At 51.9% G+C, this 18,035-nt stretch overlaps 1 protein-coding gene across 1 annotated transcript; it reads right to left on the bottom strand.

Moving 5' to 3' along the window:
• Positions 1-13,332: 13,332 nt before the first annotated feature.
• LOC131558041 (calmodulin, striated muscle) lies at positions 13,333-14,331 on the bottom strand. The gene is made up of 2 exons (XM_058805596.1): positions 13,714-14,331; positions 13,333-13,574 (listed from the first exon to the last, which is right to left on the bottom strand). The coding sequence occupies exon 1, from the start codon at positions 14,196-14,198 to the stop codon at positions 13,749-13,751; it is 450 nt and encodes a 149-aa protein (XP_058661579.1). The 5' UTR covers positions 14,199-14,331; the 3' UTR covers positions 13,333-13,574; positions 13,714-13,748.
• Between the last annotated feature and the right edge of the window lie 3,704 nt (positions 14,332-18,035).

Here is an 18,035-nt window from a genome sequence, read left to right as displayed (position 1 = left end):
GATCCCTTTCCCTGCTGCCTGCAGGGGACAGGGAGGGGAAATCCTTGGATTCCCAAATCCTTGGATGTGGATGGGATTCCCACCCTTGGGAATAACTCCAGTGACAGCTGTGAGCTCTGCTGGGGGAAAATTAATCCCTGTTCATTCATTCATTCATTCATTCATTCATTCATTCATTCATTCATTCATTCATTCCCTGAATTAACAATTCCCTAAATGAATTCCCTAAATTAACAATTTCCCTAAATGACCCGGTTCAGGGCTAATTAGAGGCTCTGTACCTCGTTCATTCAGGGAATTTTTGGGGTTTTCCAGGAGCATCCAGAGGCTTTGGATCAACACCAGGAATGAGGAGAGGCCAGGCTGGGATTGGCTGTGTCCCATTCCCATTCCCATTCCTATTCCTGTTCCCATTCCCAGTCCCATCCCCAATCCCACTCCCATTCCCGTTCCCAGTCCCATTCCCCTTCCCAATCCCATTCCCAATCCCATTCCCATCCCCATTCCCAATCCTATCCCATTCCCAATCCCATTCCTAATCCCATTCCCAGTCCCATCCCATCCCCATCCCAGTTCCATTCCCATCCCCATTCCCAATCCCAATCCCAATCCCAATCCCATCCCCATCCCAATCCCCATCCCAATCCCAATCTCAATCCCAATCCCATCCCATTCCCAATCCCATTCCCAATCCCATTCCCAATCCCAATCCCAATCCCATTCCCAATCCCATTCCCAATCCCATTCCCAATCCCATCCCATCCCCATTCCCAATCCCATCCCATCCCCATTCCCAATCCTATCCCATCCCCATTCCCAATCCCATCCCCATTCCCAATCCCATCCCATTCCCAATCCCAATCCCAATCCCAATCCCATTCCCACATCCCAGGACATTCCCAATCCCAGATTTTGTTCCCCCTCTCTGGGGATCCCATGGGATACAGCAGGACTGGGTTCTGCCTGGAAGAAAATTTGGGAATTTTGGGATTGATTTTCCCATTTGGAACTCTTTTCCCAATGCCAGCTTGGGGTTGGGAATCCAGGGATTGGGATTGGGATTCCAGGGATTTGGGGTTGGGATTCCAGGGATTGGGGTTGGGATTCCAGGGCTTGGGGTTGGGGTTGGAATTCCAGGGATTGGGGTTGGGATTCCAGGGCTTGGGGTTGGGAATCCAGGGATTTGGGGTTGGGATTCCAGGGCTTGGGGTTGGGATTCCAGGGCTTGGGGTTGGGATTCCAGGGATTGGGGTTGGGATTCCAGGGCTGAATCCCAGCTGGAATTCCTGGAATTCCTGGGGCACCTGGAGCTTTCTGAGCTGGGATTCTCCTCCCCCTTCCAAGTTTTCCATTTTTCCCAACAATCCTGGAAAATCCCAGAGTTTTCCCCACAAGAACAAATTCCTCCCAAATCCTAGGATCCAGGCTGGGAATGCTGAATGCACTTTATGAGGTTTTAGTTTGAATTTTCATTTATTTATTCATTTATTTATTCCTCCCTCCCCCTTTTTTATCCCCCAAATCCCAATCCCTGCTGTTCCCATCCCGAGGTTTGGGCTGGGATCCCCAGAAATGTGAAATTGTGGGAGCTCAGGGAAGCCCCAGAGGGGTTTTGTGGGATTCATCCCTGGGGATGGCAGGGAAAGCTTTTGTGGGACAGCTTAGGGATCCCAAATCCCTTTCTAGGATCCCACATCTCTTTTTAGGGATCCCAAATCCCTTTTCAGAATCCCAAATTTATTTTTAGGATCCCAGATCCCTCTGGGGGATCCCAAGTTCCTGTTTTGGATCCCAAATCACTTCCTAGGATCCCAAATCCCTTTTCAAGCATCCAAGTCCCTTTTTAGGGATCCCAAATCTCTTTTTAGGATCCCAGATCCCTTTTCAAGGATCCAAATCTCGTTTTAGAATCCCAAATCCCTTTTCAGGGGCTCAAATCCCTTTTTAGGGTTCCCAAATCCCTTTTGAGGATCCCAAATCCCCTTTAGGGATCCCAAATCCCTTTTTAGCATCCCAAACCCCTTTTGAGGATCCCAAGTCCCTATTTAGAATCCCAAATCCCCTTTAGGGATCTCAAATCTCTATTTAGGATCCCAGATCCCTCTGGGGGGATCCCAAGTTCCTGTTTTGGATCCCAAATCACTTCCTAGGATCCCAAATCCCTTTTCAAGCATCCAAATCCCTTTTTAGGGATCCCAAATCTCTTTTTAGGATCCCAAATCCCTTTTCAGGGGCTCAAATCCCTTTTGAGGATCCCAAATCCCCTTTAGGGATCCCAAATCCCTATTTAGGATCCCAAATCCCCTTTAGGGATCCCAAATCCCTTTTTAGCATCCCAAACCCCTTTTGAGGATCCCAAGTCCCTATTTAGAATCCCAAATCCCCTTTAGGGATCTAAATCTCTATTTAGGATCCCAGATCCCTCTGGGGGATCCCAAGTTCCTGTTTTGGATCCCAAATCACTTCCTAGGATCCCAAATCCCTTTTCAAGCATCCAAATCCCTTTTTAGGGATCCCAAATCTCTTTTTAGGATCCCAGATCCCTTTTCAAGGATCCAAATCTCGTTTTAGAATCCCAAATCCCCTTTAGGTATCCCAAATCCCTTTTTAGGATCCCAAATCCCTTTTTAGGATCCCAAATCCCTTTTGAGGATCCCAAGTCCCTATTTAGAATCCCAAATCCCCTTTAGGGATCCCAAATCCCTTTTTAGCATCCCAAATCCCATTTTATGGTTCCCAAATCCCTTTTTAGGTGATTTTTCCAGCCCTGCCCACACCAGTACAATAATGGAATTCCCAAATCCAAATTTCCCTTGGAAAAGCAAAAAGGTTCCTTGGAGAACCCACAGGAAATTCCCCAAGCCCGAGGACTCCGTCCTCATTTCCCTGATTTTGGAGCCTTCCTGGGGAATCCCAAACTTTGGGGTTTTGTCTCAAATCCATTGGAGGAATTCCTGCTGCTGGGATTTGGGAGAGCTTCAGGAATTCCAGCTGGGAAAACTGGGAATGGCATTGGGGCTGTGAACGCTCCTGATCCATGAATTGCTGGGAATAATCCCATTAATTCCATTATTTATCCCATTAATCCCATTTTCCCATATATTCAATTTATTCCATTTATCTCATTACTTAAATTTTTCTAATTTATCCCATTTTCCCATATATTCAATTTATTCAATTTATCCCATTTAGTCCATTTATCCCATTTCCTCAGTTTATCCCATTTCTTCAATTTTTCCCATTAATTAAATTTATCCCATTTATCCCATTTATTCCATTTATCCCATTAATCCCATTTATTCAATTTGTCCCATATATTCAATTTATGCCATTTATCCCATTTATTCCATTTATCCCATTAATTCCTTTTATCCCATTTATCCCATTAATTAAATTTTTATCATTAATCCCATTAATCCCAATTCCAAACCAATCCCAGTTTATTTAATCCCAGAATTTTTGGGGATATTCCCTGGGTTTTTGGGATCACCTGGATCTCCTCTGGATCAGGTTTGGGATGAAAACCTAAATCCAAGCACCCCAATCCCTCATGGATCTCAGGGTCTCGGGACGTTCCTGGGGATTTGTGGGATTTGGGATTTCTGGGAATGCCAGAAGCAGCTGAACCCTGGAATAATGGGAACGAAGCCCTGCACTGTTGATTTTGGGGTCCCTTTGGAAAATCCCTTCCCCCTTAATTCCCAAATCCAGGCCTGGACCCATCCCAGATCCCACCAGGCCATTCCTGCTTTGTCCTCCCCTTCCCAGCTTCCAAACCCAGGAAATTTGGGATAATTCCCCTTCCCTGGGGGTTTGCTGTGCATGCAGCAGGGCAGGGAGTGATCCAAATTCTGATCCCATTTTTATCCCCTTTCTGATCCCCTGTTCCTGCTGTTATCCCATTTCTGATCCCATTTCTATCCCATTTCTGATCCCCTGTTCCTGCTGTTATCCCATTTCTGATCCCATTTTCCCCATTTCTGATCCCCCTTTCCTGGTTCTATCCCATTTCTGATCCCATTTTTATCCCATTTCTGATCCCCTTTTCCTGCTGTTATCCCATTTCTGATCCCCTTTTTCCCATTTCTGATCCCCTTTTCCCCCCATTTCTGATCCCCTTTTCCTGGTTCTATCCCATTTCTGATCCCATTTTCCTGCTGTTATCCCATTTCTGATCCCGTTTTTATCCCATTTCTGATCCCATTTTTCCCATTTCTGATCCCATTTTTTCCCCATTTCTGATCCCATTTTTTCCCCATTTCTGATCCCATTTTCCCCATTTCTGATCCCATTTTTCCCATTTCTGATCCCATTTTTTCCCCATTTCTGATCCCATTTTTCCCATTTCTGACCCCATTTTTTCCCCATTTCTGATCCCATTTTCCAGCTGTTATCCCATTTCTGATCCCATTTTTTCCCCATTTCTGATCCCATTTTTCCCCATTTCTGATCCCATTTTTCCCATTTCTGATCCCATTTTTTCCCCATTTCTGATCCCATTTTTCCCATTTCTGATCCCATTTTTCCTGTTTCGGATCCTGTGATCCCGTTTTGATCCCGTTTCTGATCCCAAATCCCAATTCTGATCCCAAATCCCAATTCTGATCCCTCCCATTTCCCGCTTTGGGAATTTGCCTCCATCCATGGGAATCTTTGGGATTTCTCCTGGCTGCAATTTGGGCTGGAGAAGGGGAGCTGGATCCTGGCAGCTTTTCCCAAAAATTAAATTTATCTGGGATTGGATTGGAGCCATTCCTTGGGAAACTGGAAAATTTCACTCCTGGATCCCCTGGCTGAGGGAAATCCCTGTGGGGTTTGTGCTGCAGCTTCCCAAATCCCTGGAAAAATCTGGGAAAAGGGGAAATTCCCATAAAAAACAGGATTGGGATTCCTGATTTCACCTTCAGGGCTCTTGGAGTGAGGGGAGAAAATTCCCAGGAGTTTTCCTGAGCTTTGCACCCCTCAGCTCCTCTGGAATGGGGCAGGAGCAAAGCTGGAATTGTGTCCCACCTGAATTTTGGGAATAAATCCACCCAAACACCCAAATCTGGAGGATTTTCCTGAGTTTTTCCGCGCCCTCCTTTTCCCAGGAAAATCCAGGGTGATCCTGCAGAGCTTTGGGTGCCCATCCCAAACTTTTGGGTGGATTTGGGGAGTGTGGAGAAAACCCCAGGAGCAGCAGGTCGTGGTTTGAGCCCCAAATTCGACATTTTGGGGTTACACAGCAAAGCCCAGGGGGGATCAAACCCCACGGATTTGTTGGGATTTGTGGAAAATTGGGGGAATCCTGTGGCTGTTCCCAGGAGGGATCAAACCCCACGGATTTCTTGGGATTCCAAAATTGGAAAATTGGGGGAATCCTTTGGCTCTTCCCAGGAGGCATCAAATGCCATGGATTTCTTGGGATTCCAAAATGGGAAAAGTGGATTTCTTGGGATTCCAAAATGGGAAAATTTGGTTTCTTGGGATTCCAGAATTGGAAAATTGGATTTCTTGGGATTCCCAAATTGGAAACTTGGGTGAATCCTTTGGCTGTTCCCACCCCTCCTGCACGTCACAAAATCCTTGGATCCTAAAAAACCCAAACTCCCTCACTTTGAGATGGATCCTGAGCTTTTGGTGGTGCCCTAAAACCGAAATCCCGGATTTTCCATGGATTCAGGAACTTGGGAGGTGCTGGAAAGGGCAGGAACTCCTCAGGGTTGGGAATTTGGGCACCTGGGATTTATTCCTGATTAAAGGGAATCGGGGAAGGGGAGAGGCTGGGGCTGCCCCTGATCCCTGCAGTGCCCAAGGCCAGGCTGGAGCAGCCTGGGATGGTGGCATTGGAATGGGATGGGCTTGAAGGGCCCTTCCCACCCAAACCATTCTGGGATTTGGGACACTCAGAATCCATCCCCAGGGGTTTTTATGGAAGTTGGGGATGGAGAAGGGAAGGGAGACCCTTCCTGGAGTGCTGAGATTGCCAGTGAAGCCCCCAGACCCCAAAATCCCTTCCTAGAGAGGAGTCGGGGTGGGGATGGATCCAATGCCAGGCTGGGAGAGCTGGGAATGGAGGGAATTCCCTGGAGAGGGAGCCTGGGGTGGGATTTTGGGAAGGGATTCCCAGAGCAGCTGGGGCTGCCCCTGATCCCTGCAATGGCCAAGGTTGGACACTGGGATCAGGAATTGTCCCTGCCCTTGGAATGGGGCTGGAATTGGAGGATCCTGAAGGTCCCTTCCCACCCAACCCATTCCATGATTCCATAAAACCCCACAATGTCCATCCCCTTCCCAAAACCTTTCATTCCTCGTTTTCCATAGAAAACATGGGAAGGAAATCTGGGACTGGGGAATCTCCCTGAGAAATCCTGAGCTCTGGGAGGAATCAGAGGTGGAAAAATCCCAAAAAACTGGGAGGGAAACGATGCTGGGAAAAACGGGAAAATCCCTTTTTTATTTTCCCCTTAAGGAATCCTCTCCGCCCACTCCTTATCCCGGAGCCGCCCGGGATGTCCCTCGTTCCCGGATGGGGAAGAGCCGCCCGGGGCTTTTGGAGGAGGAAATTTTGGGAGGAATCGTGGCTCAAATTCCCACAGTTCCCACACGAACCCTCTGAAACCCTCAGGATTGGGATCGGGAGCCTCTCCCCGGCGCGGCGCCGCTGGGCGGAGCTGCTGCCCCCGGAAAGCTCCGGGAACGGCAATGCCCGAGCGGCCGGGAGTGCCCGCCACCCAACCCGGGACTTCTGCTGCCCGGATCCCAAATCCCTCCGATCCCAAATGCCTCCGATCCCAAATGCCTCCGATCCCAAATCCCTCTGATCCCAATTCCCTCTGACCCCAAATTCCCTTCGATCCCAAATCCCTCTGATCCCAAATCCCTCTGACCCCAAATCCCTCTGACCCCAAATTCCCTTCGATCCCAAATCCCTCTGATCCCAATTCCTCTGATCCCAAATTCCCTCCGATCCCAAATCCCTCTGATCCCAATCCCTCTGATCCCAAATCCCTCTGACCCCAAATCCCTCTGACCCCAAATTCCCTTCGATCCCAAATCCCTCTGATCCCAAATTCCTCTGATCCCAAATTCCCTCCGATCCCAAATTCCCTTCGATCCCAAATCCCTCTGATCCCAAATCCCTCTGATCCCAAATTCCCTCCGATCCCAAATTCCCTCCGATCCCAAATTCCCTTCGATCCCAAATCCCTCTGATCCCAAATTCCCTTTGATCCCAGCAAATCCCAGTCCCAAACACGGACCCCGCTAATCCCGGAGTTGGGAATTCCGATTAGTTTTTGATTTTTGGGAATAACACATCCAGAGGGTTCAGTTCCCACCTCCAGACTCCCAATTCTCCCGGTCCCAAAAGGAATTCCGGATCTGAAATAAAATTCCCTCTGCTCTCGGCTCAGGGCAGGCGCGTTTTTAAGGAGAAAAACTGGAATTTCGGGAAAACTTGGAATGGGAGGGAATGGGGGAACGGGGAAGGCTGTGCGTCTGGATGGGCTGAAAATCGGGAAAAACGGGAAAATTGTTATTCCTTCTTTTCAGCTTATTTTATTTTATTTTATCTTATTTGTTATTTTATTTTATTTTATTTTTTATCTTAATTTATATTATTTCATAATATTTTTATTATATTTTATATTTTATATTTTATCTTATTTTATATTATTATTTATTTTATATTATTTTATATAATTTTATTTTTATTTTATTTATTATATTTTATTTTAATTTATTTTATATTATATTTTATTTTATTTATTATTTATTTTATTTTATTTTTATCTTATTTTATCCTTTTATTATTTTATTTTATTTTTTTTAATTTAATTTTTTTTTTTTTAATTTATTTTTCTCCTTCCCAGAGCTGATTTGGGATCAGTTTGGGAATTCCAGGTGGGTTTTTCGAGGGAAAAGTGGAGCTGGGAATGGGGGGTGTGGGAATTTTAGTTGTTCATCCCTGGGCTGTTTCTGGAGCAGCAGCTCCATCCTCCTGCTTATCCCGGAGGGAAAAAAGAGAGAAAATATTCCCAAATCCCTCCGTGGTGCGGCGGGCTGAGCTCCTGTTCCCATAAATCCCCGTCTGTGGAATTCCCGTCTGTGGAATTCCTGTTTGTGGAATTCCTGTTTGTGGAATTCCCGTCTGTGGAATTCCCATTTGTGGAATTCCCTTCTGTGGAATTCCCGTCTGTGGAATTCCGTCTGTGGAATTCCTGTTTATGGAATTCCCATCTGTGGAATTCCCATTTGTGGAATTCCATCTGTGGAATTCCCGTCTGTGGAATTCCCATCTGTGGAATTCCCGTCTGTGGAATTCCATCTGTGGAATTCCTGTTTATGGAATTCCCGTCTGTGGAATTCCCATCTGTGGAATTCCCGTCTGTGGAATTCCTGTTTGTGGAATTCCCATTTGTGGAATTCTGTCTGTGGAATTCCCGTCTGTGGAATTCCCATCTGTGGAATTCCCGTCTGTGGAATTCCGTCTGTGGAATTCCCGTCTGTGGAATTCCCGTTTGTGGAATTCTGTCTGTGGAATTCCCGTCTGTGGAATTCCTGTTTGTGGAATTCCCGTTTGTGGAATTCCCATTTGTGGAATTCTGTCTGTGGAATTCCCGTCTGTGGAATTCCGTCTGTGGAATTCCCGGCAGCTCCAGCGGGGCTGGGACCCGAGGGCTGGGGTGTGACCCCTGTGGGACTCCCGGCGTTCCGGGAATTTGGGGGATTTGGAGAGGGTTTAGTGGGAATTCAGCCCTGCCGGTCCCTGATGGCCGCCCTATGGAACCTGCAGGTCCTGGTGCGGCTCCGGCGGGATTTGGGATCTTTCCCGATGTTCCCGAGCCCCTCGGGTGCCCCAGGCTCCTTTTCCCGGTTCAGGAATTCCCTCCCGGCCGGGCTGGAGCCGCCTGTGCCCATCCCGGCTGCTGGAATCCATTCCCTGCTCGGAGTTCTGGATCTCGGGTTCCCAATTCCCCGGATTGATCCCGGGGAATGTTTTGGGAATTGAGGTTTGGGAACGCCCTGGGCAGGGAAGGGGAGAGGAGCCCTGTGGGGTGTGCCAGGATTGTCCCATCCCAGAGCCTCGTCCTTGTCCCCTGGTCCCCTCTCCGGTGCCACTTGTCCCCATCTCCTGTTTTCTTCAGCTCCCCCTTTCTTGTCCCCTTTTTCTCCTGTTCCCATTCGTCCCCAGCCCAAAGTCTTCTTGTCCCTTTGTCCCTTCTGATCCAGCTTTTCTCCATCTCTTGTTCCCACTTTTCCTTGTCCCCTGCTCTCTCCTGCTCCCACTTATCCCAAACCCCAAGACTTGTCCTCATCTCCTGGTCCCACCAGTCCCTTCTCCCGATCCAGCTTTTCTCCATCTCTTGCTCCATCTCTGTTTTTCCTTGTCCCCTGGTCCTACTGGTCCCTTCTCCTGGTGCCACTTGTCCCCATCTCCTGTTTTCTTCAGATCCCCTTTTTTGGTCTCATTTTCCTCCTGCTTGTCTTTATTCCCAGCCCAAAGTCTTGTCCTTGTCCCCTGGTCCTTTCCCCTGATCCAGCTTTTCTCCACCTCTTGTTCCCAAATTTTCCTTGTCCCCTGGTCCCCTTTCCTGGTGCCACTTGTCCCCATCTCCTGGTTTTCAGGTCCCCTTTTGTCATCTCTTTCTCCTCCTGTTCCCATTTATCCCCAGCCCAAAGTCGTGTCCCTGTCCCCCTGTCCCTTCTCCTGATCCAGCTTTTCTCCACCTGTTGCTCCTGCTTTTCCTTGTCCCCTCTCTTGTCCCCTGGTCTCTCCTGGTGTCACTTATCCCAAACCCCAAGACTCGTCCTTGTCCCCTCTCCTGGTGCCACTTGTCCCCATCTCCTGTTTTCTTCAGATCCCCTTTTTGGTCCCATTCTCCTCCTGTTCCCGTTCATCCCCAGCCCAAAGTCCTGTCCTTGTCCCCTTGTCCTTTCTCCTGCTCCCATGTGTCCTTATCCCACTGGTCCTTTCTCTTGATCCCTGGAAAACCAGGGAGGAAAATCCCTTTAAAACAGGTTACAAAAACACCCCTGGAAACGGAACCGTTTCTTTTTTCCATGTTTTGGTCACATTTTCCCCTCTCCTGGTCCCTCCTGTCCCCTCCCTTGCCCCCAGCTCTGCTCCCCTTTATTTCCCTCTCCCCATCCCATTTGTCCCCTCTCCTTCTCCCCATTCCCATCTCCCTGTCCTGCTTGTCCCCTCTCCTCATCCCCTGAATTCCAGGAGGGATTAATGCCAAAAAAACCCAAATTTGGAGATAAACCCAAATCAGGGATTTTCCCCCAAAGCTTTCCCCATGTGGTACAACCTCAGCCCCAGTGTTGGAATTGGCACCAAATTCTTCCCTTCTCCATCATTTTGGCCATCCCTGGATGATGCTTCCCACATTTCCCCGTGCCTGATTTTGGGATGATTTGTGTGGTTTTTTCACTTCTCCCACAGACGGGATTGTCTCCTTCCACAAAAAAACCCCAAAAGTGGAAAACCAGGGTGAAAAATCCCTTTAAAGCAGGTTAAACAAAAACACCCCAGGGAAACGGGACCATTTCTTTTTTCCAAAGCAAACATTGGAAAAATGAGTTTATAAATGGAATTTTGGGCTTTTTGTGCAGAACCTGCCTTGATTTCCCAGCCCAGCTCCCCTCACCCACCAACCTGCAGCAATCCTGCTTCCCAAGTTTTTCCAGACTTTTTGAACCATTTTCCCAGACTTCTGGAGTAATTTTTCCAGACTTTTGGAGCCATTTTTCCAGACTTTTGGAGCTGTTTTCCCAGACTTTTGGAGTCATTTTTCCAGACTTTTTGAGCCGTTTTTCCAGACTTTTTGAGCCGTTTTTCCAGACTTTTGGAGCCGTTTTCCCAGACTTTTCTCTGGCAGCCGGAGGTGCAGGGGCCTCCCATTCCCGCAGACATTTCCCAGGCACCACGTCATGTTTGCTCGGGGCAGAGTCACTGCTGGGGAGGGGGCAGGGAGCTCGGATCCACAGGGCTTGGAAAGGGGAAAAATGGGGGAAAACTGGGGAAAAAATCCTGCTTTTCCTCCGGGAAAACCCTGGGAGGTCTGGGGGTTGTTTTCCCAAGTTTAATTAATTGTGGTTTTCAAGCCTCGTTGTTGAAAGGGGATGGGAACGTCTCGGGTTGCTGAAATTAAAGGGAATGGGGAGAATTTGGGATTGATCCCACAGGGTTGGAGCAAACATCTCTGGTCCTTTAGGATGGGGGGGGCTCCTGAGCTGCTTTTTTTCCTTAAAAGTTCAATTTTAGGGCAAAAACAGTGTCCAGGTGAGCAGGGAAAGGGGAGCAATGGGGGCAGAGCTGGATTTGTGTTTTTGAGCGGTCCTGGAGCCCTCAGTGGATTTTTTGGTTGGAAAATACCTGGAAAAGTGGTGGGAGGTTGTCCGTGGTGGAGGGGGAGCAGCTGGATCCAGGAGATTTCCCCTCCAGCCACATCCCAAGGGATGCCCCAGTCACATCCCATTCCAGTGATCCCATGTCCCACCCTAAACCCACCCCAGGTCCCATCCCAGGGGTTCCTCATGGCCCAATCCATGGATCCCAGCGCAGATCCCATCCCAGGTGATCCCTGCTCCAGGTCCCACACTGGATGATCTCACATGACCCCTATCCCAACTCCTGCACGGGATGATCCTCCAGGATCCACTCCAGGTTATCCCTAACTCCAGATGATCCCCCAGATCCCATCCCAGGTGATCTCTGTCCCAGATTCCACACAAGATGATCTCACAGGACCCATCCCAGATGATTCCTATCCCAAATCCTGCACGGGATGATCCTCCAGGATCCATTCCAGGTTATCCCTAACTCTGGATGATCTCCCAGATGCCATCCCAGGTTATTCCTACCCCAGGTCCTGGCTTAGATGATCTCCCAGGACCCATCCCAGGTGATTCCTATCCCAGTTCCCAGGTCAGATGATCCCACAGGATCCATCCCAGATGATTCCCTATCCCAAATCCCACACCAGATGATCTTTCAGGTCCGTCCCAGATGATTCCTATCCCAGGTGATTCCCAGTTCCCATCCCAGGTGATCCCTGTTCCACATCCCATCCTTCAATCCCCATCCCCGGGTGCAGGGAACACCCTGACCAAGCTTTAGGGTGGAAAATCGGGATCAGGGAGGGATCAGGGATCCTCCAAACTTCCCAGGCTCCAAGTGCATCCCCTGGACCTTGATCAATTTAATAATTGACCAACATCAGATGGAATTCCACTGGTCATGGATCCTGCAATTCCATCAGCTCCTTCTCCTCCAGAGGGACACTTTGGGGATGAAAACCCACTTTGGGGATTTGGGAAGCAAAATCCTCTCCTTTTCCTGCTGAAACAAACAGCACCATCCTGTCCATCCATGTGTCCATCCCAAAGGATGCTGGTGGGAATTTCCCACTGCTCTCCCGAGCACCAAATTTGGGGATAAATGGGAAAAATGGATGAACTTGCTCTGTTGTTGATGGAGCTGCTGGGTTGGGATCCAGGCTCCCATTCAGGATCATCATCTGGAAAAACCATCCTGGGATAAGTGGAAAAAACACTCTGGAAATTAAACAACCCAAAAATAGAAGGAGAAAAAAAGGTCAGGCCTAAAAATACCAGGATCAGTTTGGTATGAAATAAATAATCCAGGTTCGTGGGCAGGACTAATTTTAGCCATTCATTGCCACAGCCCAGCGTGACCCTGGCATTTTTTCCAGCTGGATTTTGGTGGATTTGGGGATTTTGGTGGATTTGGGGATTTTGGGGCTGGACTTTGCCCGGCTCCCACCCCGGGAGGGTGAGGGAGAAGGAGCTGGGAGCGAGCGTGGGCGCGCTGGGCTCTGCCAGGACCCGCCCGCTTTTCCCGGGAAAACAACCGGGATTGCCAAAGTTCCCAGCCCCGGGGATGGGCGGGATCTAAGGTCCCCACGGAGCAGCTCGGCCCCGTTTGCTCGTTAACGACGGAGCATTAATTACAGCCATTAAAATGAACTTTCCTCCCAATTCTTCTGTGGAGGGAATGATCCCATCCCAGGGTTGCCCCTCGTTGCGGGGAAACCGAGTCACGGCGAGTTTGGGAAAGGTGAATCCTGCTCTGCTCAGCTTTGGGGTGGGGATTAGGGATAAATCCAGTTTTTCCTAGGTTGGAAGAGGGAAAAGGACCCCTGAGATCCTGGGGTGGAGGCAGATCCCAAAATGATGAGCTTTGGGGTGGGGATGGCCACATCCTGGTCTCCAGCATCTTTCCAGCTTTTTGGGAACAGGGATGGGGATGAGGAGGGGTTTGAGCCTGACCAGGATGATTTGAGGGAACATTTTCAGCAGGGATCCCAAGGAGAAGCCGAATGAAGCAGCCACCAGGATGTGGGGGGACGTTTTTATTGGACTCAGGGATGTCAGGGAATTCTCAGTGGCCTCTGGAATATCTACAGACACGAGAATCCCACGGGGACCCCAAATCCATCCGCACCCCACACTCGATGCAGACACGGTTGGTGACGCTCCAACTGGGATAAAAGAGGATTTTTCCAGCCTGGAGAAGGTGGGAGGGGATGGAGGGGCTGGGGGAGAACCACCACAACCTCTGTTCCCTATGGGGAAAAAAAAGAAGGAAAATTAAAAAAAAACCCAACAAAGCACCGCAAAAACCAATTTTTTCCAACCCCCAACATGAGGAGGGAGAGTCAAGATTTGGGGATTTTCCATGGACAAGGCATCCCAGGGAGTTACCTGTGGAATGGAGCTGGAGGTGGCTGGCGGGGCCGTCACTTCTCCGTCATCATCCTCACGAACTCCTCGTAGTTGACCTGCCCGTCGTTGTTGCAGTCGGCCTCCTTGATCATCTCGTCCACCTCCTCGTCCGTCAGCTTCTCGCCCAGGTTGGTCATGACGTGCCGCAGCTCGGCCGCGCTGATGTAGCCGTTGCCGTCCTTGTCGAACACCCGGAACGCCTCCCGGATCTCCTCCTCGCTGTCCGTGTCCCTCATCTTCCTCGCCATCAGCGACAGGAACTCGGGGAAGTCGATGGTGCCGCTGCCGTCGGCGTCCACCTCGCCCACCATGTCCTGCAGCTCGGCCTCGGTGGGGTTCTGGCCCAGCGAGCGCATGACGGTGCCCAGCTCCCGCGTGGTGATGCAGCCGTCGCCGTCGCGGTCGAAGAGCGAGAACGCCTCCTTGAACTCGGCGATCTTCTCCTCCGACAGCCGCTCGGCCATGGCGCTCCCGCCGCACGCGGCTCTGCCCCGGCACGCCGCGCCAGGAGGACGAGGAGGAGATGGAGATGGAGCCTCCTCCCTCGCAGGGCCTCTCCCTGCACCAGGAGGAGCGAGGCAGGAATGGGAATGGATCCAGGAGCTTTGGGAGCTGGGGAAGAGGAGTCACCCAACCCCCTTGGGCTGCCCTGGCTCTCGTCCCGCTGCTCCCAGGGTGGAGTTTCAGATCCCAGCAAAGCCCAAATTAGGGATCCGGGCTCTGGTTTCGGGGCAGGCGGCACTGGGGGTGACACGTGATTTCCCCAGTTTTAGGGTGTTTGGGAGAGGATTGGGGCTGTACAAAGGAGGGGAGGGTCCCCCCCAGTCTCCGCAGCCCCTGGCGGTGCTGGCAGCGCATCAAAGGCACCAGGGGAGGATCCCCGAGCAGGTCCTGGCAGATCCCGGCTGTCCAGAACTGCCGGGGCCCTGAGTCACCTCCGGGGCCTCCTCCGGGGCTGGAGCAGGGCAGGGCTGTGGGGTCCTGCCCTCTTACTCAGGGCTGGGCTGAGGGATCTCCCCATTGTCACGCTGGGTTTACTCATCTCTTACTCAGGATGTAGAGGGGGGGACAGTGACAAACGAGGGAGTGTTTCTCCATCCATCCATCCATGGATTCCATCCATCCATCCATCCATCCATCCATCCATCCATCCATCCATCCATCCATCCATCCATCCATCCCTCTTTCCTCTGTGCCCACAACAGCCCAGTGACCTTTCCCCAGCCGGATCAAGGAGCTGCTGGACCCAGAAGTCCCCCAGCAGAAGATAATTTCACTTCCTCAGCTACAGAAAATCGGCACCAGTTGATCCTAGTTTAACCCAGTGAGGAATTTGAGCCATGGGATTTGGAGGGAAGGGCACAACCCAAAACCCAGCCCACAGGACACCTGAGGAATGGTGGGATCAGTCTGGGAGGGTTTTGCCCTCCTGGGGAAAAGCTCACACGGAGAAAGCTCAGGGCGTGTGGAACGCTGCAATTCCCGGGAGGAATTGTGGGAGCGGTGCTGGGAACCTGTCTGGTGAGAGGTTTTGGGGAGGGGAGGCCCTGGCAGCTCCTCCTGAGCAAGAGCTGCTCCCTAATTACCTGTCTGATTGCCCTCACTCGCTGCTCCGCTCCAGCTTTAATTAGCTCCAACCCAAACCGGCGGGAAGAGCCCAGGGGAGGCGGAGCTGGCTCGGACCCGCCCGGGAGAAACAAATCCCAACAGATCCCCGGGGTTTGGAGGCCTGGGAGGGCTCAGGTGCCGGTCCAAACCGTGGCAGAGGGGCTGGAGCTCAGCTGGGGGGGATTTGGGGTCCCTGTGTCACCTGGCTGGGGCTGGAGGGGTGGTGCTGTCTGGGGTGGCCCTTGGTGAGGACCAAAGCTGGAATCTGCTGCTTCCTTCCCATGAAATCCCTGTGACTGCATCCCATTGCTGGCAGCCGTCATCTCCCATCCCATGGATCCTATCTCATCCCATCCCCATGAGCAGCACCCATTGCTGGTATCCATCATCTCCCATCCCATCCCCAGCACCCATCATCTCCCCATGACCTCTCCATGACCAACACCCATCATCTCTCATCCCATTCCATCCCATCCCATTCCATTCCCATGACCAGCACCCATCACCTCTCATCCCATCCCATTCCTTTACATCCCTGTGACCAGCAGCCACTGCCAGCACTCACCATCTCCCATCCCATCCCATCCCATCCCATCCCACATCAATTTGCAGGAGAAGGTCAAAGCCAGCCCTTGATTTTGTCTGTGCTTTAAGTGCACCTCATTTATCAGGATAACGATCCCAATAAAACCTCCTGCCGCCCCACAAAATCCCAGGATTTATGGCCCAGTTACAGCATCGGGGTGGGCTGTGGGGTCGGGCAGGGAAGGGGAGACCACCGCGGTGGGATGGGGAGCGCGCAGCCGCCGCCGCCGCCGGGTTTGGCGGCTGAATTTCCCGGGATGGCTCCACCTGGAGCTGGAAAGTTGGAGCTGTGATGGAGGAGGGGCCCCCCAAAGCCTCACACGGAGCTTTCCAGGCTCGGTGTCTGGATTTGAGGGGCCCCATGCAGGGAACGGGGGGAAATTCCTGCAGTGCAGGAGGTGCAAAGCTTCCAGCTGGATCCTCCCGCGGCGCTCGGCTGCCAGCGCCAGCCCAGATGTGCACAGATGTGTCTGGGTCTGCAGCTGCAGACACGGCGGGGGGCGGCAGGGGGATGAATCCATGGAAAAAGAGAAAGTTGGGAGGCGGGGAGGGAAAGGGCTCCGGCAGAGAAAGCTCCGTGGGGCCCTCCTGGCCCTGCACGGGCCCAGACCGATCCCAGGCTGTGGGGAGGGGGAGGGATCTGCACAAATCCCGGCAGAAACAACGCCGAGGTTTAGTGTGGAAAATGGGATTTGGGAGAGGGTGGGCTCGGGGTTGATCCCAGGATGGCTGTGAGGGTCTTGGGGCTGTTGAAGTAAAATTTGGGATTTTGTGGTTTGTTTTAGAGTTTGCTTCCATGGAGTTCCCAAAGCCAAGGGCAGCTCCCAAAGCTGGAGTGAAGGGACCCTGATCCCCGATGTCCCCATGGAGAAGAGGCCGGGATTGGGAATTCCCGGAGATGACTCCGCCCGGCTCCGGGAAGGTCCCACCCGGGCACCCCGGGCTCGTGGCAGCGCTGCGGAGCCGGGCGGGGCGCGAGGGCAGAGCCGGATCCCGGAGCTGCTTACCCAGGGCGGAGGCGCCACAGCCCCGGGCACGGACCCGGCCCAGCCCCTTCCTGGCACCGGGATGGCACCGCGGGCTCCCCTCCGCCCTCGGGAACTTCATCCCGCGGCATCCCGGGGCTCCACACCCATGGGATCGGGGTCCTGGCTCAGCAGAGGCACGGAGAGCCGGGACCCCGTGGGATTCCATGGTTGGAATCCAGGGGAGCGGGGATTGTTTAGTCTGGAGGAGGGAGGGCTGAGCCGGCTGCACATTCCTGTAGGAGGGACGGGGCAGGGAGGGGAACCGGCAGGAGTTGTGGGGAATTATTTAAAGGGAATTGCTTCCAAAGGGAGTGAAGGAGTTCTGGCTGATTTGCTGTCGGCTGCAGGGTGAGGAGACACAGACCCAGCCCGGCAGACAGGCCTGGGATTTCCTCTCCCCACTCCAGAGCTCACTGATGCTTTTCTGCAGGCAGAGCCATCATCCCAGCTTCTCCCTGCTCGGGAGGGGCTGAATCCCCTCTGGATAAATCAGCCCCAGAGGTCAGGGCTCAGCTGGGAATCCTGTCCCTAAAACCCAGCAAACCCAGCTGCTCCTTCCCTCCCGGGGGAGCGGGGCCAGCCTGGGGCCGGGATCACTGATGCTGGGAGAGATCCTGGTGTCCATCATCTCCCATGCCATGGAACCCATCTGTAAATGTGCAAATCCTGTCCCTAAAACCGAGCTGCTCCTTCCCTCCCAGGGGACGAGACCAGCCTGGGGCCGGGATCACTCACCCTGGGAGAGATCCTGGTGTCCATCATCTCCCATGCCATGGATCCCATGCCGTCCCATCTATAAATGTGCAAATCCTGTCCCTAAAACTGGATTTAGGGAGCTGCTCCTTCCCTCCCAGGGGACAGGGCCAGCCTGGAGCTGGGATTGCTCTCCTGGAGCTGCAGCCAAGCCTGGACACCCCATGCAAGTTCAGGCTGGAGGTTTTTGGGAAAACTGGATGGGTTTATCCTGGTACAGCAACTCCCTGGAAGCTTCCTTGGGATCAGCCCAGCAGGATCCCCCTCCCAAGGATTTCACATTTACTAAATGAGGACCCTGCTGCTAATGGGGGTGGAATCCCACTG

Source organism: Ammospiza caudacuta, chromosome 5 (genome assembly GCF_027887145.1).
Source record: "Ammospiza caudacuta isolate bAmmCau1 chromosome 5, bAmmCau1.pri, whole genome shotgun sequence".
Taxonomy (NCBI): domain Eukaryota; kingdom Metazoa; phylum Chordata; class Aves; order Passeriformes; family Passerellidae; genus Ammospiza; species Ammospiza caudacuta.
This window is presented reverse-complemented; position numbering and strand designations above follow the sequence as displayed.